At 41.6% G+C, this 25451-nt stretch overlaps 1 protein-coding gene across 17 annotated transcripts in view; it reads right to left on the bottom strand.

Annotated features, from left to right (window-relative positions):
* Positions 1-25451, bottom strand: part of Cadps (calcium dependent secretion activator) — a 453294-nt gene that overhangs the window by 29317 nt on the left and 398526 nt on the right. For all 17 annotated transcript variants that reach the window (XM_063257159.1, XM_063257152.1, XM_063257157.1 and 14 more), the window contains 2 exons: positions 15193-15225; positions 8501-8608 (listed from right to left, as the gene is read on the bottom strand). In XM_063257159.1, the coding sequence (XP_063113229.1) occupies positions 8501-8608; positions 15193-15225 (141 nt within the window). The remainder of the gene's footprint in view (positions 1-8500; positions 8609-15192; positions 15226-25451) is intronic.

The raw sequence follows: 25451 nt of genomic DNA, 5'->3' as shown, positions 1-25451 counted from the left end.
AATTAAAAAAAAAACCTTTATAAGACACAAAAGTATTGTGCAGGTCATGTTAACAAGAATACTGTGACCTTAATGCAACAGAGCAATCAGCCTGGCTTTTTAGAATGATTAATGGAACATTTTCCTCTGGAAAAGAAAACAAATTAACTGTCTTCACCAAATGTCTCCTGGAACACAGAAAGCTGTTCTGAGAAAGACACTTAGCAAAACTCTGCAGTACACACAATCTCTAGAGAAAATTCAAGGCTGATTTTATGTAAGGTTTGCCCTAAAGTAAATAAGATCTATTTTCACGGATGTCTTCAGAAGTAGCCAGATGACTAAGGAAGATACACTACTGAAATGTTAGTCTGTAAGGATAATACCAACAAAAAATAAATATTTAAGTCCTTTTACATAGCAACAACCCATTGACATGAATAATCCAATCTATTAATGACTTCCTATCTTTTTTGTATGCAAGATTGCTGAATCTTAAACCACCTGGGCACGGAGAGTATTCCAGTGTCCATGGGGAACAGATATGTGTTCTCATACCTAAGACTCCAAAATCAAAAGAGTCAATCAAAAATTCATTTGTGAATAAGAGATTTATTATAATAGGGCCTCAGAAGCACCAAAACACTCTCTCCATCCCCTCCCCTCTCATCCTACTCGGGTTTACTTCTATCATCCTAAAAAGAAAAAGATCAACTGTTAGAGCTTTCCTCCTTGGCTAAATATTTTGTTAAATTGTAAGTATCCCAAGAAAGACAATAAAAGTGATCAAATCTGTTAAAAGCAGATTTGGATGGTGGGAGGTAGAAAAAGATGAAGATGTTGAGTCTTTGAGTGGCATTAAAGGGGAAGACTTGAACATGAATGTGGATTATTCTATAACTACATCTTGGAAAGATCTTGAGTTTAGAATTGGGCTGGGTATGGTTTTCATAGCTTAGGAAATTCATCTAACTTGATAAGAGAAGCACACACCCACACCCACACACCCACACCCACACACACCCTGTGTTTTATATAGCATATATTACATATACAGTATAATATATCTCTATCTCTATCTCTATCTATCTATCTATCTATCTATCTATCTATCTATATATATCTATATACATATATTTGCCTTTTCTATGTCTATGAAGGACAGGATAGCAGGTAGTGTTACCAATCAAGGAAAGAGGGAGACGGATTGGCCATCTACTTCTTATTTCCCTATCTCTTGCCCAGTTCCTGTGTGTCTTCCTAGGGAATGACACTTCTTGATGCATGACCTTGATACATGACATTTAAGTCATGTGACTTAAATGCAAGAATTTACTTGGAGGTTCAAGACTGGGTAAAAGAATCAGCAGTCAATTCTTTCCTACTTGTATTTTGGAATGTTTCCCCCAGTTCCATGTATAGGTAATCACACAGACTCTAAAGCATGTCCCAGTAGGCTGGTAGACATACTCTTCAGTTTCATTGTTGATGACAGAAATGAAGACAATGTTTAACTGAAATTTGATATAAAGAAGCGGGAAAGCTCAGCATCAGATTGATTTTCAGGGCTTAATTTCAGTTTGATAACCTCAGGAAAAACCCCAGATTAGAAAAGAAGCCTTCTCAGTGGTGTAGGTATGGGGTGTGTATGCAAACAAGCCACCAGTTCATGACTTCATGAAAGTAGTGACCATGACAGAAGAGAGCCTGGACTGGGAGCATCCACCACCCTCCTTTCACATTGGAGCCTCATCACATACAATAAAGCCCCTGTCACTCCTCACATGGTCAGCTTGACTCTACTCTCTGGGGGTTTCTTGTAGCATAGTTATTATTATTATTATTATCAGTTTTTTAAAAAACTAGCTTCAGAAATTTTCCTTACATACGAGAACAGCTTTAAAAAAATTGGTTGAATTCTGCTAAGTTACTAATTATGTTTAAGAGAACTACTTGGTTGAATCCAGCTTGATTTTTTTTTTCTCAACAAATCGGTTCTATGTTTAGACAGTAATAAACTCCTCCAGTCTGCAGAACAATTGGCACACTGGTCCTTTAACAAGTCAGGATCATGGAAAAAGGGCCAGTGCTGGTGAAAAAGGAATTCATGTGGCATCGCAGCCCTGCAGTGCCATGTGTGGCTCTGTCTCAGGGACTGGCTTGCACGCACCTGTGTCCACAGTATTTGGGGGCAAGTGGAGAATTTTGGATACAGACAGTATGTTTGATGAACATTCATTAGCATGGAAAATATAGATCATTAACTTTAAAAAAGCAATTTTGTTTTGCAAATTCATTTCAAAAGAGTACATAATGAGTATAAGCACATAGAAAAAGAATAAACATGCAGAAAATCATCTCCGGTTCCAGGAACACAATATTTCAATTTTCTTATTTTTGCTTAGCTGTTTTCTAAATGTCTAAAATGGACACATGATAGCTACATCTTAATAATAAAGGGTATTAAGCACAACTTCTTTCTATCACTGTGACCCCAACCTTAGCCTCCTGACCGTTACAAGGTCGATTCTGACTCATTTATTAATTTTGGGCATTTTGTGGAGAGGGCTGGGGCCTAGGGCTAGACCACTTCAAAATCACCTGAACAAACCAGTAGTTCTAGGAGGTAACATTAGTAATGATAGAAGACTACTTCAGGGCTGGAGCATAGCTCTCTGGTAGATGACCAGCCTAGCATGTGTGAGCTCGGGGTTCCACCCCCAGAGCTGCAAAACAAAACAACTTATATATTTTTAAATCTATGTGAGTCTTCATTCTATTATCAAGTTGTCACAAAGCTGTAAGAAGTCAATTTCTGTACGGATGGGGAAACTGAGGCTCAGAGAGACCAATTCACCCAAGGTCAGGCGGCCGAGAAGTGGCAAAACTACAGCTGCTGTCCTAGTCTGGCTTCCTCTGCAGCTCTGCTCCTGACCATCACCATGCTGCCTGCTTACCAGCAGTAAGAAGGCACCAAACTGTGCACACCATCGAAATCTAAGGAAGACTAGGGTTCAGGTCTTAGAGTGACAGAGAGATTCTCACAGTGCATCACAGCAGATGCAAAGTTCTCTTTGCCAGGGAAAAGCATTTCCATTTCAGTGATGTGCATGGTGATGATGGTGATGGTGATGACGGTGACAGTGGCTAGCACTTACCAAATGCTTCCTCGGGGCCCAGTGCTGCAGGAAGACAGGGCATCTCACCCTCACACCAACTCCACGAGTAAGGTTCTGTTTATTGTCATCCTGTCATTTAGGTGAATCTGCTGAGGCTCTGAAGGTGAAGTAACCTGCCCTAGCTAGGAAGAGGTAGGTCTGAGCTCCACAGGGAAGGCAATGACTGTTACACACTTATACCTGTTGAGAAGACTCGAGTCTTCTGATGGTTCACACAGGAGAAAGCTCCCTGTCTCAACGTCTAGAATGCCATTTGCCTTGATTTTCTTTAATTAGTCTCCTAGAGCTGCAACCTATTGCACTGAATCCTATGTACTTTTCCCTTTCATATTTTAGGGGTCGTTTTCCTCACCTGGCAGGTGGTGAAACATCCGAATATGACATAATATTCTCTCGGGGCCTGTTCTTCAGTGCTTCTTGGAGCAGGATGTCTCCTATTTTGATCGATACATGTTCACATGTATGGTGCTCTTTTAACTTAATGAGGTTGTTAAAATAAGATTATCTTTGGCTTCCTACATAACCACAACAAGCATATTTTAATAGAACTTCCATTTTTCAAATTACCCCTTTCAAGAGAAATAATTACAATTGCTTATTGTGCTGCCACATAAAGTGAACAAACACAAGATTTGATAATGGAACGGCAAGTTAAAATCTGTGTAAGGCAAAGAATGCTGAGCAGCAGTGCCATCCGAATCTGACTACACTGCCTGATTAAGTTCTTACGAGGCAGTTTGGGAAGGGCCCTTTCCTGATCTGATAACTGCCAGGGAGAAGCCAAATGCAGAGTCAATCTGCAAATGCTTAATCCTCCAGAAGGCAGATTAAGTGTATAATTGACCTAGATAATCCATGTATCATCTCCAGTCAAATGTTCCCTGGGCCTGGTTCACAATGACACGGGGCCTGCAGAAAGCTAGTGCGAACGCGGCATTACCACCAGTGTGGATTCCATCCAAGTTCGAGATGGCTTTTTTAATCACTCATCTGGGAGCCTGTGAGGGTTAAGCAGATGAATTCACCCTAAGCACATCTCTTTTAATCCCGATTTTCTTCTCAGTCTGTGTCTTCAAGAAGTACAAGGAGGAAAGAAAATAAATTAATTTTTGTTTAGACCTTGAATCTGAGGTGCTTCTCTTGATGATCTGATCTCTAATTTCAAAAAGCATGTTTTTGTTTTGGGGAAGATGTTGAATTAATCACTGGCGGTGTGTGGGGGGGAAGCCATCTGCATGATTTATGGACACTCCAACTTTAAATCCCTATCTTCAAGTTATTTCTTGAGCTTGTGCATTCCTCCTTAACTGCTGCTTCAGGAATATGGAGATTATTTCATATCCATGTTTTATATTTCTTTAAAAATCAGCAATAATTGTCAAGGAGACCAAGCTTCCACTTGAGTCTTACAGCAATCTGATTTTCTTTTAAAATTCAGCATATTTAACACAATTTAAATTCACGTTATTGTACACATTGGAATATTCTCTTGATTCAAATCTCTGAATATTTTGTTTTTAAATATTAGAAACATTTTGTAGCAATCATGCTTCATTTCTTTAGGAAGAATGCACAAAAAAAGCATATAGCTGTACGCTTAAAATATCATAGGAAATAGTCTAAGGATTCTATCCTGATCAACATTTTATTTTGGTTCCTTAAAGGTATATTATCAAAAAATATTGTTAGTGCTTTATGGAAGACCATAAAACTAGCTGTATTCAACAATAGGGAAACTTTCACTGCAAAAACAATTTGATAGGCAACATTACGTGTTTCTCCAATAAACCTGGAGAATGCTTGGTTTAAAAAAAAATTGGCGAAGATGAATTTAGAAAGCCTGTTCTTAAGTTACATGATAAAGTAGGTAAAAATACAGAACGTCAATGTGGAGCCCCAAATGCTGTGCTGATAATCTGTCACAAGCACCCACCTCCAGCCAAAAGTACAGAGAGGAGGCAGAGAGAAAACTGGCTTGGAGAGCCCTGGGTAGGGGTCTGGTTAACCCGGGAAACACAGCAGGATACAACGGCTCTCGTTCCAAACATTCTCGGTTAACAGATGCACGCAAGCCATTCAGCTTTTCTACCAAGACACACTTAATAGGACAAAAAAGAAACAATACCAAATGGAAAGAACTTACGGGACTTATTAGGTAAATCAAACTGGGGCTTGAGACACAGTTAAAAATGCGACAGAAATCCTTAGAACATGCCTCTGAATGACAGATGCCAGCAGGAACAAAAAAACCAGAGAACGACACCACAGTCAGAACCAGCAACCCCCAAACAGCAAACAATCTCAGAGACATATACTTTTTTCTTCATTCAAAATGTTAATTTGCTATTATTCATTTTTGCCATTTATCAAAATGCAACAATTTGGAAGAGAAACTTCCCAGATCAACAAGTCTTTCTCAATAGGTTTCTGCCAATTGTTTAGAAACTTGCCCCAGGACTATGGTCATTAAGGAACAGAGTTGAAAGAGTGAGTTCACCGCAGCAGGAAATGTCGGGAGGCAGCTTTTGCAGGCCACTCCGCCTTGATACTATTATTCACTTGTTTCGCTTGCTGGACACGAGAGCCTTGCAGAGCATATATGCAAAGAAATAAACACCATGCTTGAGGAAACAGAAGCCGAAAATAATCAAACATGTTGGTAATCTGATGTTTTGCTGCTAGATTATAGAAAAACAGTAAGTACTGAATTAAATTACTGAGGCTGCATGGTAATGAAGCTTTTTGAGAAGCTCTGGGCTTTTAAATGACAAATGTTTTAAATCCATGACAGATTCAATAACTTTTTTGGTGCTATATCAGTTAGGTTGCCTAGCACCGATACATTCTATAAATTAGGGGATCAGATTATTTGGAAAGACAGTAAGTGGCCTAGAAATTCATGTCTAAATAAGCTCCTGAAAAATGATTTCTCTGTGGTGCCGAGAGCAAGGTACGGTGAATGGATGCAAACAACGAGAATGGTTAATCTTTTAAAATTAGATACAAAAGTATAACGAAGATGCTGTTGGGAAAACAAAATTGAGAAGGCATGAAACTGAGTTTGTGGGTGCTCACACAGTGTCACAGATGCCACTTACTCTGGCCAGAGCAATGCAACAAGGGGACAGAGACACTGTACTTGTGAAGTTAGGATGAGTCTGAACATAACTTCAGTGTTGCTTCTGTAATATTTCTTTCAAGTGTAAACTCCCCCTTAAAGCCCAGAGGGCTCCCTGTGCCTGCATTTTTCTCCACTGGGCAAGTCCACATTTACCATCTGTGCCAGCTGAGGCTGCTGTCTTTAAAAGACGATTTGGTTGCACTTTCCCTTAAAAAAAGCCACCGAAATGACCATTTGTTTGCTGCCTTCAGCAATGCTCCCTACATTTGTTCCCCTCGCACTTTTAATTTCAAAAGAGAAAGAGGGAAGGGTAGATCATTTGTCAATGAAGCAAGAAGGTAATCTGCAAATTATACGTCCAGTTCCATACTAGATGTTTTTAAGTGTCAGCGAGCATGAAAGTATTTGCACACACACGCTCATACAGAAACACGCACGCACACAGGTACACGGGCCACGCAAAACCCAGAATCAGAAGGTACCGATCAAAGGAATAAAAAGGCAACCTAGGCATTGAAAAGAACAATCCACAGGCTTCTTGAAATTTTGTGCTTTGGAATTGAATACAGCAGAGATGGGCAGAGTGTCCACACTCTTGACTGCAGACGGGGGTGGGGTGGGGTGGGGGGGAGTCTGCCTGTCTCTGTTTTCAATGCCTATTGGATGGGAGATCTTGCCCCAGACATACTAGGCTCAGGACTTCCATAAAGGCACGCATGCAGAGCGGGGATGGCCCGCCAGTGAGCTTTATGCATGTATGAGGCATTCTCAGTGGATGTGGGTCATGCTAGAAGATGTACACAGGAAGATTATTTGATTCTAATTCATGCCACTTGATATAATGTGATAAAACATTTGACATGAGAGATAAGTTCCATTTTAATCCAAGAGAGAACGAGTGGGAATTAAAAAGTAAGAAGGGTTTTTTCAAAAGAAGGTAATGAAGGAGAGAGGGGTGGAGAGCACAGAAAGGGGATGATTGGAAAAGGAGGGGGGAAAAAAAGCAAAGGAGAAAGGAACCTTTTCAACACACTAGGAAAGCAAATGAGCTGGAAGACAAAGCATATAAAAGTCAGAAGCTGCAGAATCTGAAAGCCATGCCAACAATGAGCTCACTTAGCTATGGAACAAAAACACACACACGCACAAAACTCAGTGTAAATTGGTGAATACAATCACAGAAAAAATATAGAAACAAGAATTTCATAGTAGACCAAAACATTAATGTTCACGCTGGCACTAAATATACGGAAACCTGGACAGGAGGAGCTCACATTTCACGAGACAGAAGTAGTCTGCACAGTGAGAGAGCCACACGGAGACAAGGACACCAGCTTCCATGCACTCTGGCCAGGTCTACACTGACACAGTCAGTGGAAACCTGATGCAAAATATTTGGCTGCACTGCGCAACCTCACCTGCTTTGGCCTGAAAAGAGGCAGGCAATTTGAGACCAAAGCAGATTCCTTTTTTTTCTTTTCCTTTTTTGCCTCAATGGCTTGCTTTGCAGTACAGATGAGTCACAGTGGAAATAAGACTGCTTGAAACGTATTAACCCTTGGAAATCTGCATTATCTGAAGTTTGATCTGGGTCTGGCAGCTGGATGTATTCACTTCTTTTATACCTGCTGCTTTTTCTAGATTTTTCAGGTGGTGGGTGGGTAGAGGATACCACAGATTAGAACGGCACCTGACCCAGGAATTCTCCCATAGAAGTGTTTGCCAAGACCAGGGCTAAGGATTTCTGGTCTTGCAGAAACAAAACCATCTCTGAGGTGATAAGAATGTGACGCTGGCTCTACGTCTGCATGCCATAGCAGATGCCAGGGAGTACCAATTCTGAGGAGGGAGCTGGCCTCAGCCTCCTGATGGCACATCTCCCTCAAAGGGGGCCAGATTGCAAGGAGGACCAGCACCAAGGAAGATCTTTGCCAGTTAGAGAAAGCTGCCTCACAAGCTCCGTGCAGAATGCACTGCTTGCCAAGAGGCTAGGTGCTGTCCTGCATGTCACACACACAGGGACTGAGACGCTGCCACACTGGGGGTGGGTTCAGGACAGACAGAACAGATACGAGCCTGGGGCAGAGGGAGAGGAAAAGATTCTGTTTGAGTCAGGACCATTCCATTTTCTCAAAATGTGACTTATCCTCCTGTCTCTTATTTTGTCACATTTTGGAGGGTCTCCTCCTTGGTCTTCAAGGAGGAGAAGGCATTTACTTACATCAAATAACCTTTCTATATACATCTCCTCATTGACCTTATCACGCAGGACATCCTGAGAGTGGCGGACGAAAGTCACGTAGGCGTCGGCCACATCCATCCCGGGTTTCTGCAAAGAAAGAGCAAACCGTGAAAATGGAATTTTCAGACCTTGACTCTTCAGTGATCCCTCATGCATCTGCACCCCGCCCCCAACGCCAGCTCCCTGACATCCTTCAGTGCTTTTGTGGGATCACCTCTGGCTACAACATAGCTCTCGAGAGCCTGGACTGGGAGGAATATTAGAACCCCCTGCTCTTTCCAGAAATCAAGCCTGCCTCAGAAGAGAGCAAGAGTTGTGGGATTGTATAGATTTATTTTTTTTAAACCATTAATTTTTTTCTGGTAAATGTACCCAATGGATAATCCTCACTGGATAACCTAGAGATATTCTGACTTTGCTTTGAAGTGAAGCCTCCATTAAAGAACACATAAATGCACTTCGTTTCCCATGGCCTGTCTTCCTTCTTTCTTTACAAAATATCGAGGAGGTGCTAAAGACATATTTCAGTCTGTACTTCCTCCTACCCAATTTCCATTTAACTTGAGTATATATAGTGAATATTTGCTAATCAGTTTACTGTGAGGAGATATTTCACTATTTGTCTTTTCAGTAAGCCTTGAAGTCTCAGAGCAAGGAGAGAGAAAGGCAGGGGTGAAGGGAGGATTTGGTTTTTAAATAAATTAGATTTTCTGGAAAGGTAAGCAGGTGGTTCACCCAGTAGTTAGGAAATGATTTATTGTAAAGAAGTTAGAAAGAAATCAGAATGTACACCACTTGAGATGTCAAAATCAAAGTTATCTCCAAAGAAACCTATTAAAACCCTGTAATATAGGTCATGAGGAGAGCTGCCACAAACCCCTTACATTTCCGCAGTAGACATGTATGTTTGCTAATAACTAAAAAGATTAGTTTTCATTACTGTGATTTACCTTAGATCACAAAGTATCATTTCTCTAGCAGACGTAACTGTCAGGCACTGCAAATTGAAGTTAGTTAACACTTCTGTGTAATTTCCAGGGTGAAAATGAGGAAGGTTTGGAAACAGTAGGACTGTATTTTTTTTTTTTCCTGATACAAAGCAAACAATTATCAAGCAAAGGGCCAATGCTTGGCCCCTGGGATGCTAGTAACATTTCTTAACACCTGCTGAAACAATGACAAGGTATTAATTTGAAAAACAATGAGGACAACCCCAAGCCACAGTAGTCAAGTGTTACACTTTCAAGCAATTTTCAGCAAATGGATTGAATGGGTTCCATGATGGTCCTATAATTGTTGCAGTTTTATGATACGAAACAATAGCAGTTCTCCAATGAGATGTGAGTGTTAGCTATCAGCTCTCAACTGGCACCTCTCTCCTCTCACTTTGGCAGCTGCATATCAAAGGACATGCTAGGTAGGGACTGGCAGGCTTCTTATTATTGCCTTCATTGCTTCCCTGGGGGAACTTGGGGCAGATGTAGGTCTTTCCTGGGTACATGTAGCTGTACCTGGAGCTCTGATCCACAGCCATCTTCCGTGGGCCTATCAATAATCATGATGTCACATTGATATACGGGGGGCTACTTCACTGTTCCACCTCTTTAGACTCAGGCTTTCTGTCCTCATAGGGGCATTTCATTTAGGTTTTTAAAACTTTGATTTAAAAGACAAGTCAGTTCGGCTCATATCACTCTGGTAGTTAAGAAACTCCAGGGTTTCCTCTCTTTTGATTATTTTTTTCATAGCATTTGCTGAGAGCTGACATTGTACACTTATTTGTTTTGGTTTTGTCTGTCTTCTTTCACTGGAACATGAGCTCCGTGAATACAAAACCTTTGGCCTATTTTCTACAGTGGACTCTTTCCAGAATGGTGTTTAACAGAGTAAGGACTCAGTAAACATTTGCTGGTGAACAAATCCATGAATAAATGAGTAAGTGCTCCTCTTACTTCCTTTTTAAAGTTCTTCAGTCACCTGGATGGATTCTTACTCCATGCTCTACAATCTTGAACTTGTACAACCATTCAGACCTCTCTGGATCTCAGTGATACCATCTGTAAGATGGGATTGGTAACAGCTACCCTACTTACCTTCAAGGATTATTAATGATCATCTGCTAAAATCATGTTCATGAAAATGTCTTGAAAGTTGTAAATTGCAATACAAACATGAGTTATGTTTTCTCCCACAATTTTATATCGCATCATAATCTTAAATACTTTTAGAATCTACTTTAGATCCAAGAAGAAAAAAAGAGCCTCAGTGGATCCTATACCAAGATAAAATGATTAAATTTGTATAAAAATGTATTATTTTCTCACAACAATCCTCAGCCCGCCACTCCCAACTCTCTTCCTTTCACATGGAATTCCAAATAGTTTGGTTTCCATCCCTTGATGGGCCAGGAATGGAGAAGAGGGAAATTGTTAACAGGTATGCTTTTTTTGTTTTAATGGTTGTTTTTGAGACAGGGTCTTGCTGCATAGTTCAGGCTGGCCTTGAACTCTCTTGTGTAGCCCAGGTTGGCCTGAAATTTGCAACAATCCTCCTGCCTCAGACTCCCAAATTCTGGGATTACAGGCATGTGCCCCCATACCCAGCAGGCAGATATGTTGATAAGAGAACCCCCTTATTTTGCCTGATGTCCCTGGCCTGGGGAGCAGGCTGCCAAACTGCAACACCAGACAAAGGAATGCTCTGCTGGGGTCTGGGGGTGCTGGGGCAGCTGCCCCTATACCTCAGGAAGCTCTGGGGGTTACAGTGACTTTGCAGCCACTGATGAAAGGCATACAACAGCGGTGAACCTGAGCTATCAGAGAAAAGATGAAATGACAGTCAGTAGTACACTGTTTAAAAAAAAAAACAGGAGTAAAAAGGTAGGAAGGATGTAGAATGTATTTTAAGTAGATTTGAATCAAAACAGCTAAAATGAAAACTGTTGACAAACAAAGCGTGCCACACTTGGCTCAGTGACTGATGCTGTCTTAGACTTCCCACCACACTGCTGCCCACACAGTAGGTTTGTTTTTAGATGATGGTTTTACTTGACTGCTTGGCAGGATATGACACAAGTTTTAGGCAACAGTTAAAGAAATACAAGTAAGTTTCTGTAGAGTTAACACTACCACATGCAGAAGACAGAATTTGTGAATAAGATATTCTATGGGAAAAATAGGACATTTTACTCTTGGCTTGTTCCTACTAGGATACTTCTGAATTAGAGGAAAACAACTCAAATTTCAGCATTCCAAGCAAGCCTTAATTACGTGAAGACCTTTCTAGAAAGGGATTTCCAGGCTGTACCATAGAACTATTGAACCCAAATCTCTGGAGACAAGGTTTGGAAATCTCAGTAAATATAAGCAAACAAATCAAGAACACCATCAGGTCTTACTGCTGACCATTCTGGTTTGGGAGCAGACTCTCACTGGCTAGGGGACCATCAGTAGTGCAGTGAAAGTGTTCTTCAAAACCAACAGCGAGATAAAATCAAGCCCTGATTTATAGGGCTTTCCAGTTTCCGTGGTGTAAACACTGACACTTGAGCTCCTTTCCAGTTTCCAGAGAGCCATGACAGGTACAAAACGGTGTGAGATCAAACTGATGCCCCTGAACCTTCCTTCCCCACTCAGGAGAACTTGGGCACGCTACTTAACCTCTGTGCCTCTGTTTCCCTAGCTGTAAAACATGATGAAATTAATAATCCCCTACTGGGCTATGTTTAGAAGTAAATATTGTTTACTACATGTAAACAATGTACATATAATGCAAATTTATATCCTTTTATTTTCTATAAATTATTTATTTACTAAAACATTTATTATAATATTAGCTATAAAAGAACACATGAATCAACTTAAAGTTCTAAGCATGGCTCTAAGCCATTAATAATTGCTGCAGTAATGGGTTTGATGTGCTAGCTCTATATAATTTTTAAATGAATAAAATAATTTTAAATTAATAAAATAATTTTAAAATGAAACAGAACAAAAATGATGATAGAGAATTTCAAAACAACGTAACAGGAAATTAACAATGGTTAATATATTGCACGTTGTTATCTTCAAAGTAGTTGCTCAGGGCTAGGGATTTAGCTCAGTGGCATAAGCCCCTGCTTGGCAAATGTGAGGTCCAGAGTTCGATCCCTGGTACCACCAGAAACAAAACAAAACAAAAGAAAAAAAAAAAAAAACAAAAAACAGAACATATGGGGCTGGGGACTTAGTTCAGCATCATAAGGCCCTGCCTAGCAAGTGTGAGGTCGCAAGTTTGATCCCTGGTATCAAACAAACAAACAAACAAACAAACAAAAGCAGAATATATTTAGGGCTGGGAATTTAGCTCAGTGGTATAAGCCCCTGCCTGGCTAGCACGAGGTCATGAGTTTGATCTCTGATACCGAAGATTATAAGATACAGACATGAAAAAATGATCAAACAATGAAAGTGCAAACTATTCTTTTGGATGAACTAATAGAGAGAAATTCTATATTTTTGAATATCAAATAATTACTATCAAAATAAAGACATATGTCTCTGCATTAAGAATCATTCGGGAGCTTGGCAGAATGTTGAAAAATATTGCATTAACGTTTAGCTCTGCCAGTGACCAGCTCTGAGGTCCTGAGCAAGCGAACCTCTCTGTAGCTCAGGTTCCTTATCTTTAAAGTCTGGTACTTGGAAAGAGGACATCTAAAGGGCTTAGAACAAGGGTAGCACATGGGGCAGGCTTTATAAGGCTTGGGCATAGTACATAGTAATTATAACTAGACTGCGTTTCACCAGTGGGAAATACACCACATGTGGGGACAATTTGCTTTATATTTGCCTCTCTACAAGGTGGAAATTCTGTTCTTCTTTTTTTCCTTTTCCATAACCCAACAAGACTTCTAATATAGCCTCATGAATCCATGAGTGACACTGGGTCATGGCACTTGCATGTTGACAAGAATCCACTTCACCTCTTCTTTGTAATGAACATGAAGTTGGTTTGCAAGAATCACTAGGCTGACTCATCGGAAACTGCAGATACTGGACTCAGTGGGACTTCTTCAAAATGCCACTCTAGTGTGCAGTTCGCTCTAATAGAGTCTGCTGAATTTCTCCTTGTTTGGGGTGGGTCTACAGGTCACCTATTCATGCCTCCCTGTGGAGATTTCCCTTATGTCTCAAACCCTATGAAAACAGACTCAGACACCATAATTTGGGTTGGGAGCTTAGAATTTCAACCTCTGTTGCCTCTGAAGGTCAGTGGAGAGCGCTGATGTTTGCAAATTCATCAGGCTCCCACCCTGGGCCTTACATCACCACTACCAACACCACTGCCACCACCACTAGCACCACCACTGCCACCACCACTGCCACCACCACTGCAGCCACGTGCCCTTCTCTGCCAAAAGGTGTAGTGAATGCCACGTGTGCAGTGCCATTTAATTTGCATAGAGAGCCCATGAATTAGGTCTCCCTGTCTCCATTTTAAAATGGAGAAACTAGGCCCGCAAAGTGCAAGTTTATACTTTGGGGCTTGAGAAAGCAAATTGTTCAACTTCTTTCCTTACTGCAGTTCTGTAAGCCTTTCCTACTCTCCATTCTTCTGCCTACACAAGGAATTTGAGGTCCCTTGATGAGAAGTATTATATAAATTCAAAGCATAATTATTGATTGTACATTCTTTCATTAAACAAACAAAATATATGCTAATGCTAAATTTACTCCAATTTTCCATTTTGTCTTCCTTTGAGAAATAAGCCAATAAACCATTACATACTTAGCTTCCTGGGGAAATGAATTTAAATGTTAATATAAATCCTTTTATAAAAAAACAAATTTTAACAAATAAGTATTTGAACAAGGACGGTACTTAACCACGTTCAGAATGAGAAATGTTCAGTACAAGGCCCTTGGCAGCTGTTGAGATAAGCTCTCTAAATTTAATATTTTATAATAGACTCACACTTCTTTTGTTAGAAAGAGAGAAACAGAATCATTTTCTTACCCCCTTTATTGGAATATATTTAAATCTTTCCAATTTTATTTTGCTAATAGGCAGGACAAAGTCTGTCTATAAATGTATCCTGGTTTATCACAGGTAATCCCACACTTTAGCATTCATGTGTAGTACTTAACCTCAATTTAAATGTAAATTTTGGGCAACTTTGAGTGCTTTATCTGTGAACTCTGAGGGCTCTCTTCATTAATGAGGCCTGCACTAATTATAAACAGTTTTTGTAAGGTTTTCTTAAAACAATTGCAGCATTGACCCCAAAATGAACAAATTCAGAATTTATTTGTTTAAAAAAAATACTGGTGCCCTCGTGCAAATTTTTAGCTCTGTGCTTTATTCTCAAGGTGTCTGCCAGAGGGGAGGTGGGCCAGAGGAAAGCAGATGAAAAGGACCAGAGAAACCAAAGAAAATGAAAGGGAAAGGGAACCATGGTTTACTAAGTGGTCCCTGCCTCCCAGATGAAGCAAACTATGCCCTCTTTTCTGGAAAAAAGAAATCCAGACAGCCCAGGGCTCCTGTTTCTGATGAGCCAAGTCAGGAATGTACCCTTCAATAGCAGCAAACGAAGTCAACGCCATTAAACTCCCATGAAAGTGCAATAAATAAGTAAAGACTAAAACCAAACACAGTAACAAACCCACAAAAAGCAGTTTTCAAATACTCACAGGTACATCCACGTATTTGGATGCGGCCTTCACCTGAGGAGAGAAGGAGAGGAGGGAAGTGAGGTGGGCTTTTAAGTTTAACTGTTTACAGCTCAGCCTCAAACCACATTCTGGCACATGGTGCTGACCAGAACAAGACACCAAGGTACTGAAAAACAGAATCTTTTGCTTTTTTTTTTTTTTTTTTTCCAAGCCATAGTCACTGCTTTGGGGAAGAGAGAGAGGAGGGGGAGTGAGAGTGAGTCAGCACACAGTTTTCCTGATTCAGATTCCCTCACTAGCATGGGAGCTTTACATTTTCCTCTCTGCCTTTAAAAAGAGGGAAAGTGACTCTAGTGAAAGCCAGACTGATGCGTGAAGGGTTCATCTTCCAGAGAAGCTGTGGAGACAGCTGCACTTCTCAGCACTTGGGTCTTGGTGTAATTAGGCCCCAGGTTGTCCTGATGGATTCATTTCTGTTTCTGCTGACTCGGATCTTCCAGCAGAGAAAGTGGTGGGAGGGCGTTCTCAACCAAGGAGGATGTGAATTCTGAGGTTGGCAAAACCCTCCCAAAGCTATTGTCTTACCTCCTGATTATGAAATTCATTTTCAGTTTTAGAGGAGGGAGTATGATACAGTGTAGCATTTGAAGATAGAGTGTGAAGTCAGATCTGAGTTCAGATCCAACAGTACCACTCATGGTATGACCTTGAGCAGATTACTTTATCTCTCTGACCCTCAGTGGCCAAATCTGCAAAATGGAAATACTCATATTGCCTATTTCAGTGGGTTGATAAATGGGTGGATGTACATGGCACCTGGGGGTATGGTCAGCATGGAACAAATGGCTACTAAGTATTTACAAACAAATCTGAGTGAGCGCTGTGTGTGCCATGGGAAGTCAACCAACAACTAGGATTGAGGGAGAAAACCTCAGAGAGGATGTTTGATATTCCGTGTGTTTCCTTGTGGGCCAGGTCACACACATTCCTCTAGGCACTGATGACGCTATTTCGGGTCAGGGTGAACTTCCTTCTACTGACACATGGATGGCCATCCACACAGCAGCCAAGAGGTCTGTCCACACTGCAGGCTGCCTTTGTCTTACCATGTGGTGAACAGCAATGTTAATCATCACAGTCTCCACTGAACGGCTCCCAGAAAAGTGCTCAGGGAATCATTTCCTCTATGCTCACTTCTTCACCAGGGAGGCTTTTCCAAACTCAACTCCGAAGTGACAACAGCCAATGAACCAAGAGAATAGGGTGAGAAAAGCCCCAAATTTAATAAAAAGTTCTGGAAGTGCCTGAACTATTTGACCTTGGGGGAGATCGGTCAAGTTCTTTAGCCTGGTTCCTAGGTTTTTCGGGCAGTGTGGCAGAGCTTTGTATTTTTTAGGGTTGATAGTCTGGTCATGTGGGGACACGGTTCAGGAAATGCCTGGTGAGTTTTAAAGGTGCAATTCATGATTCATGAGTTACTGGAAGGGCAATGCTTGCTTTCTTCTCTAACCATTATCTACACCAAGACGACTGCTCTTTCCCCAGTCACAGTCTCTGAAGACCTTAGCCCACCGGGCTTGGCAGCATGGATCGCAATTCTAATTCTTTGCCTATTGTGTGATGTCTGCCTCTTACAAAAAGTCAAAGAGTGGGGAGACATTTGCCTCCCTGCTGGCTCATCTGGTACCTGACTTACAAAGGGAACTCAGGGAAGATCTGTAAGGAAAGAACTGGTGGGTAGTTTTAGTTCCAGGGCTGTTGCAGACAAACAGGAAAGCCCCAGTTGAGAAGCCCCTGCATAGGTTGATGTTTATATATAAAACTAATACCCTCTGAGGGCTGTGGGAGAAGGAAACCATTTGAGTATAAGGGTGGTTTTCCAGATTTTGCACAGTTATAATTTCTATTAAATAATTCCTAAGCCTCAAATCTTTCCTCAGCAATTTTTTTGGGGGGACCAGGAATTGAACTCAGGACTTTGTGCTTGCAAGGCAGGGATTGTGCTGCTGAGCTGTGTGCCTGGCCCTTTCCTCAGCATTCTTGTTTCAAAATTTAGTTCACGATAGAAGATAAGTTACTTCTTACCTTTTTCCAAGTTTCTCCAATGTGTATTGTGTATGTTTGATGATGTTTTCACCTTTCCAAACACTTTCCTCAACAGTTCCTGCTTTAAGCCACCCGGTGACATGGGAGCTTCTAACCAAATGTAAATGTAAATCCATCGAATCTAAAGAATTTATTTTGCTCACGTTCTCAGTCAGCAGGCAGAGAAGCCAACACTTGCATGTGGCTTTCTGAGCCCAAATCCCTCCCTTACAACTCCCAATCTCCACAACACTCGTGGAAAAGCTGAAGGAGTTCAAGCACCCATGGTCTGAATGGGTGCCAAAAAGGCACTGTCCTCAGCAAGACATTGTCTTCTTTGCTCTGTGTGGTTGTGGCAGCTGCTATGAGTTTTGCTACAGCTGAAAGGATCAACCTTTAAACACACCCACTCTCCATTTACCACCAACATGGAGTTCCGATGCAGAGAATGATACTGTCAAATTCTTTTTCTTTCTATCCAGTTGGGGCAGATAAGGCAATTTCATGTCATGAATGAAACCCGTGTTCTCTCAGGCATGCATAGCCTCTAGTTCCACACACTTGCTCTTTCCTCTTATAATGTGTGGCTTGCACTTAGTCTTATTGATCTCTCACTAGAGTAGAAAGCGGGGAAAACGGCTCTGGGTAAAGTGCAGTCCTATTGCTATTTAGCAAAAGGTGGAGTATCATTTTTCAACCTGGCCATTGCAACTTTAGGATGCTACTGATGAGGATGATGAGGAGTCCAAAAGTGTATTCTACAGGGAGAGTGAAGGAAGGCATCTTGTCTTGGAAAAGGAAGAATTAATGGCAAGGAAACCCTAATTTTCATAGAGTTCACCAAAGAGCTACAGTGTAGGACAGAACTTGGATCTGGTTGTTTTAGAGCATGGAATCAGGAAGAATGAGTCAAATGCAGGACCTTGAACTGGATGTGAAAGCCATCAGAGTCTGGCAGGCAGTGGCCACATCTGGTGGCAGAGCCCCTCTCGGTGCTGGAGAAGCCCCCAGTCAATGGGGAAGGATGCTGGGGATTTGCTTCATTACTCCTGTTCTCTCAGGCTGCCTCCTGTTCTCTGATTCTTGCCTTCTTGGAAGAAAGTAGTCATGACTCTGGTGCTTTCTAAGGGAGGCAGATTGAGGTACAGCAGAGCGAGACAGCCTGAACTGGCCCTGAGCTTTAATGCCTGGGACCCTTTCCTGCACAATGGCAGCAGCACTGCCTCTAAGCATCACTTTTATTTTAAATATGAATTGTAATATGTCTTTTTGCCAGCTGCAATTTAAGAACAATGGCCAGATCTTTCCGACCCACTTGGAATTATCACTGGCACCATGTCCATTTCAAATAAATGCAGCCCTCTTGACCTCCACAAGACTATTATTCATGACACGTAGACATGCTTTTGACGGATAAAACACAAATTTCTTTTTAAAAGTGCTATGTGTACTTTTTCATGAGTGGCTGTCAAAAGTGTGTGTGTGTGTGTACTTTTCTTTTCTTTTTGGTTTTAACTTAAAAAAAAATCTTCCAGGAAAGTGGCTAAGAGAATGGTAGGCAGGATTGGCTTAGTTCAAAGTCTGGTTTTGCCATTTTCTAGCCCGGTGACTTTCTGAGTGAGGTCTTTATCTTCTAAAATGAAGTGATTAAATAATAATACTCAAAAGGATACTGGGAGGAATGAATGAGGTAATTCAGCTCAGTGAATGTAGCAGTGCCAAACAGTACTAAATGTAGTATTCTTATGCCAACTACCAGAACTATTGGCTTACTGCTGTGGAGAAAGCATCCCCGCCCTGATGGCAGCAATCAGGTTCACTCTGCACACTCAGTCCACAGGCACTTTCTTGCTATGAAAGGATGCTGGAATCTCCCCAGGTTACTAGTAGGTATTTGTATTGATTCTCAGGTTGGGAAGCTGTCTGTCCATTCTGTGACCCCCATGCTCTGGAGAACAAGCCCTCCAAACACGCAGGCTAAACACCTGTTGTCCTCCTGCATCACAGCTGAGTTTGGGCATGCTGAGAGGCCACTTCCTCAAGCCCATCCCAGCAACTATGGTCAGGAGCATACGCTAGCTTCACTGTGACTGTGCCATGTACCAGGGCACAGGAGACAAGGGCAAGGGCAAGGGCTTCCCCCTACGGAGCCATCTGGCATCCTTTCTAAGCAAGGGCTCAGCTGCCCTCAGAGAGGCAAAACTGTGACATTAGTTTGATTCTGTTTCTTGGGACTCTCTGCTTTCCAGCTGACCCCTCTGATGAGACAAAGAACACCCCTTCTCTAGCAGCATTGCTTAAACCTTGTGCCCCAGCCTCCTAGATAGCCAGTTCTGACAAAGGACAGCAAAGGAAACATAACTTGGGAGAAGCTGATGCGACTGGGATGAAGTTAGGAAGAGATGCTCACGTTACGTTCCCACCCCTCCAAATCAGAGGACACTTAGTATCTACAGGCACCACCATAGGGCTGGAGAATGCGGGTACTGGCTCCCTGATTCCTGGCGCTTCTTTGATGATCTCGAAATTTACAAGCCCTCTAAGCACTCAATGAATCAGGTCCATCCAGTGACTAATCAGTAACCTTTTCTGAGTGTTTGCTACTCATCAGGGAATGAGTTAGGAGCACTGCATATTATATGTAATCCTCACAACAGCCTTTTGCAGGACATCCTATGAATGCTCCCATTTACCAGGCTAGGAGAGCAATGTGGCTTGAAATCACATAAGAAATAAGTTACAACATTGAACTTTCTGTACCCTAAACTGCCTATTATTTAGTTTGAAAAGTATCTATGCAACCACTTTGAATGACTAGTCATGTCTGAGAGAGAGAGAGAGAGAGAGAGAGAGAGAGAGAACCTAAAATGGCTTCTCCAGGAAAAATGCATGAGGGATTTAAATAATTATCTGCACTGAGTCAGGGCAGAAGGTCCAAAATGGATTCTGTGGCCTGAATGTCCCAGCTAATTACCTCACCCCTCCACCTGACTTAGCGTGTGTAGACAGGCTTAATGGTTTCTCTATTGAGCTCTTCCATTATTTTTCAGGTGCCCAAGGTAATCTTTTCATTGAACACTCACCATTCTGAGATTTTCACAATGCTGATGACTAAGGGATTTTCTTCTGCCTGGTCCTAATAAGGGGACCTGAGTTAATCATTGTGTAGCTTTGATAGGGAACTCGGCAGGGGCTTAAACCACTTCTCCTGCTTCATTAGGGAAAAAAGCAACCCAGGTGCAGACCACAAGGACCTCAGGGTTTGATACTATTAAATCAATGCACAGACCAAAAAAAAGTGGATTAGCTTTTTTTTGCAAACAGGTTTGGTGGGTACGACTCAGAGATGGAAGAAAAGAGAAGCCTGAACAGATACCATTGCATTAGCTACTGCTGGAGCTTTCCTTTCACCCCATGGTCTCTTAAAAAAATCAAGGAAATGATTTATTCTCTGCACAAGCTGACTCCACCCAGGCCTGTTTGACTTCATAAGAGCTTTGAGTTAATTTCTCGGCCTTTGCCTGCAAACTGCAGACCACACCATCATTTTAAAGGGCTAACCAGTGTTTGGCCTTTGAAATATCTGCCACAGGACTAATGATGCTATTTTGTTTCTTCTCTTCACTATCTCAGGCAGTCTTAGAGACGTGCATTTTATTTTAAGAGTCAAGGCATTTCATTATGCAAAACTGTTACTCAGTGCCACAACCATCCCTAAAATAATTCTATCTCTTGTTTGTTCAAGGTTTTCATCTATTGCTATTCTCATATCTAGAATGCAGATTCTATAGAGAATAAATCCCTTCCTCCTCAGGCATACAGTAGTGGCTCAACAAAAACTGTATTGGCTGAATGGACTTTGGGGTACGGTGGCCTTTACTCAGTATCCAGAGTACAGATTTCTGGAGCTGATATTCTAACTAGTACTCTTAAGGGACACTAAAGAGAACTAGGCATTATCAGTTCAAAAAGAACTGATATTTGTGGCCTCCACAGGAGTGTGAAGGTGTCTTGTTTGTAGCTCTGAATGGTACCAAGGTGCAGGAAAGAGCTTGGGGTCTGGAGGTGGAAACCTGGCCTTATTTGACCAATTAGGTTTCAGGGTATCAGCTGAGATGTTTGCCAGCAGGTGAGTACTACTTCTTCTTACAGTTAGACTGCTTCAGGTGACATCATGGGACATGTTACGGTAGAAGCCTGGCTGTCTCTGCTTTTTTCTGGAATATTATAAGCTGTGGTCTACTTCCTCACACATTACCTCTTAGAAGGAGATCCCCAGAGACTACTGTGGCTCCAGAGAGCTCCTTGCTTTGAATGTAGGCCCAAGTCCAGTTCACGGTGTGACAACTTATTTTCAGCGATGACTGCTACCAATTCTTCTCTTTCTGGGATATGTGTGCTACTCCCCCCAAGTCTGAGCTGGCTTGAAACTGTTGGCCCAATGGAGTATGATGGAGGTGACACAATGTCAATTCTAATCTGTTCTCACATCGCAAGTTTCTGCTTTCTCATTCTTGAAAGCTGGCTGCCACCTGGTGTGACCGCCACAAGACTCTCATGCTGCAACACATCCAAGCCTTATGAAGAAGCCCAGAAAGATGAGACCCCTACCAAAAGAAGGAAGTCACATGGAGAAACACCAAGTTCTCAGCCAGCAAGTGACCCCAGTGAATGCAGCATGGACCCAAAGAACTTCCTGGTCTAGTTATTCCCAAACTGCTGACCCACAACATTGTGAGCAAATATGAATGGTTATTTGAGAACAACTTAGCATAGTTTCTTATGCAGCAATCAATAAGCAAGACATCGAATAAACTATCACCATGTCTCATATTTACCCAGCTTTTCCCATTGAATATATTCCCCTGGAGTGCCTGTGAGAAGGCTGATAATGGCCTAACACAGGATTTGAGTATTCCTGGGTCTCCTGGACATGAGAACATTCCTGCTCCTTAAAGGGATTTATTGGGCACATATATAGGAGATGTGATCACAAAATGCAGTGCGTGTTTAAGTTAAAAATTTGTACTACAGTGAAAGACACATTACCATTAATCTCCTTCAAAAATACTTCCTATATCTTTGAATACATTCACTCCATCATTCTTGCCACTTTCTGAAGCAATTCTGGAATTCCTGCTTTGTGTCTTTAGTTGCACTGGCATGGCTGCCCAAGTGTCCTGAATTAATTAAAAGTGCTTCCCAATGATGGTCATTTTGACTTTGAGGAAGAGCCAGAAATTACATAGTGAAAGGTCTGGTTAATGGAAGAGCACCTGGTGTGAAGTTTTCATGAGCCTGTCTTTCCATTGGATGGGATTATATCTCTAATCATACTTCCCAAGACATCCACAGAAACTGTTTCAGAAAGTAGCTGGAGTGATGGAATCAGTGTGTTCAAAATGAGAAGCAGTGTTCTGAGGGAGATTAATGCAACAATGTATCTTTTACCATAATACGTATTTTTATTTAAACACACCTCATAATTTTTGATCAACCCTCGCTACATGTAGGGCACTGTTCAAAGTACCTTATATTAGATCAATCAGTCACAGATGAAGGTACTGAAGCCTAGAAAAGTTAAGCAGACAAAGGGTTAAAAAAGTAGTAGAATTGGAGTATATGTTCAGATCTTATTATAAGTGTTCCTCCCCAGTTTTATGACCTTGGGAAAAATTATTCCACCTTTTGCAGTTTCTATGATCTTGTCTGCAAAATGAAGATAAGACAGGTACCCTCTTCAGGGAGCTGATGTAAGATAATGTGTTTCGCAGCACAGTGCCTGGTACACAGTAAGATCTCAATGAGCATTGGCCAGTACATTTCACTAGGGTACAATTCACTTATGGTTAGCGGGGAGCTGACTATACCAAACACACTGCCACCATTTTATAGATTAGAACAGGGTCGACAAATGTGGTCCATGGTCCAAATCCATTTGCTGCCTGTTTTGTATGGCTAATGGGTTAACAACTGTTTTCATATTTTTTGACTGGTTGAAAGAAAATGGAAAGGAATCCAGACAGGTAAAAAATGATATGAAATGGGCATTTAGTGTACAAGAATAAAGTTTTGTAGGAGCACAGCCATGTTGACTCCTCTGCATGTTTATGGCCGCTCTTATGCTACAGTGGCAGGGTTGGTTACTGTGAGGGAGACGACATGGCTTGTAAAGTCAAAAATATTTACTCTCTGGTCTTTCAGAGGAGACATTTTCTAACCTCTGGATTATGACAGGAGTGGGAGGAATCCGGAAATACGAATTTCTAGTCCTATTTTGATCATTAAATACTTGGTTGGTTTTGTTCCTTGCTTACCCTGTTGGTCTCCTTTCTTTATCTAGTAAAACGAAGGCCAGCTTAACTGTTTTCTCCCTTCCATTCCTTCTAGATTTAAAAAAAAGTCTATGACTCTCAGGCTTTCAGTGTATGAGGCAGGTCTTAGGAAGCATGTGAGATACAAAACGTTTCCTGTGCCTTGAAAAGGTTATAAATTCTGTCATGGTCAAAACAAAAGTCTATTAATAGTTTAATAAGAGCTCAGCAAAAACTGTAGGAACAGGGAAAAGGGAAAAATTACAGATAAACAAAGACTGTTCACAGAGGTAACAGACAATAAGGGAGGGGCTGGTAGGGAGACTTGGCAAAGCATAAAAGGCCGTGAAACAGGCAGCATGTGGCAGAGCCTGCCCCGTGCCAGGCGTGAGCTGCGGCGTTTCTCACGAGCCACATCATTACTTGTGAGACTCCTCATCTGCACCTCTTTGGGTCATTGTGGGGACTAATGCAGATGATGCCCATAAGGGGACATAACAAAGGGTCTCAATAAACTCCAGCACATGGTGGCTATTCTCCTGTGGCTGGAGTCACTAGGAAAAAGGAACAGCCTTTCCATGACTGGGCAGTGAACTCCTCTGCCAGTGTCTCTGGAGTCTGCACCTGCCCACTGCCCTCCTCTGTCTCCAGTTTTTTCGCTCTTTCTTGGCAGAAAGAGATGGAATGGGCAGAGTTGACACCTCCCTGCACGAAGCCCTGATGATATGCTGTGACTGTCACATTGATCTGGAGCTCAGATGTGTCAGAGAAGGAAAGAGTGGGTTTCTACAGATCAGAGATAGTACAGGGAAGTGTTACAGGTACAGACAGACATTGGTGCTGGATTTATAGGGCCAAATGTCAGCTCTCCCAAACTCTAGATAGGCTGTGTTCCCATCCCACACCTCATCTTTCTCTTCTGTAAAATGGGGATGGCAGAAGTCTTAGAAAAACTATTGGCTTATTGAGTTCTTAAATCAGTATCGGGACACAGTAAGACCTTATGTCAACTATTATTATTTCTGCTTTGAAGAGCAGTTGCCACTATGCCTACCTGGACTTATGTATTAAATTTGCTCTAACCCTATCCAACAGCTATATGTAGGTTCTTAAACTGAAATGAATTTAAAAAGTATAATTAAGAACTCAATTGCTTTGTGCACTAGCCAATTTCAAGTGCTTGAGAGCTATAGGTAGCTAGTGGTCACTGTTTTGGGCATATTGCAGAAAGTTCTATTTTACAGTGCTGGCTGAGTCAAAATACATTCATACATAGTTGTTACATTTATAAATAAGAATAAAGAAGTCTGTCATTCAGATCTATGTCAGATCATGAAATTAACTGAAGGATGCAGCAGGAGAAGGAAAAAAGCAGGGTGGAGGTAATCTCATCATGTGGATGCAACAAGAAATAAAGGTCAACAAATATGATGTGAAGTTATAAAGTTACCAAAGGGATCAACTAACAGGAGCAGAGCAGGGGAGAAGATGATGACGGAGAGGCGAGCCAATGTGCTGTCTTGGCAGGAGGCAAGTGGTATCCAAGGTTGGCCCATCAAGAGAGCGTCATGGAAGAACAGGTCAGATGAAATGGCTTACGGGTTTCTTGCAACGAAAAAGTTTGGGGGGAAGGAGGGACAGACAGAGGACTACTGCTTCTTAAAAAATTATGAGTGTTTCTGGGATATTTCATTCTTTTTGGCCAATGTGCTTTTATTAATTTCACAATGAATTTTTGAAAACAGGAGAAAACAAGTGGTAAAATTTTCCACATCCTTCTATGGAAGGGCATTTTGTGGGAAGAATGTATCTTCTTCCAGGGTCACTCCCTGCAAGTCTCCAGTCAGTGGAATCCTGGTTTACAGATGCATCCTCTGT

Source organism: Cavia porcellus, unplaced genomic scaffold, assembly GCF_034190915.1.
Source record: "Cavia porcellus strain 051 isolate PalLab524CR breed Dunkin Hartley unplaced genomic scaffold, mCavPor4.1 scaffold_10, whole genome shotgun sequence".
NCBI lineage: Eukaryota > Metazoa > Chordata > Mammalia > Rodentia > Caviidae > Cavia > Cavia porcellus.
The sequence above is the reverse complement of the archived record's forward strand: the minus strand, read 5'-3'. Positions and strand labels throughout refer to the sequence as shown.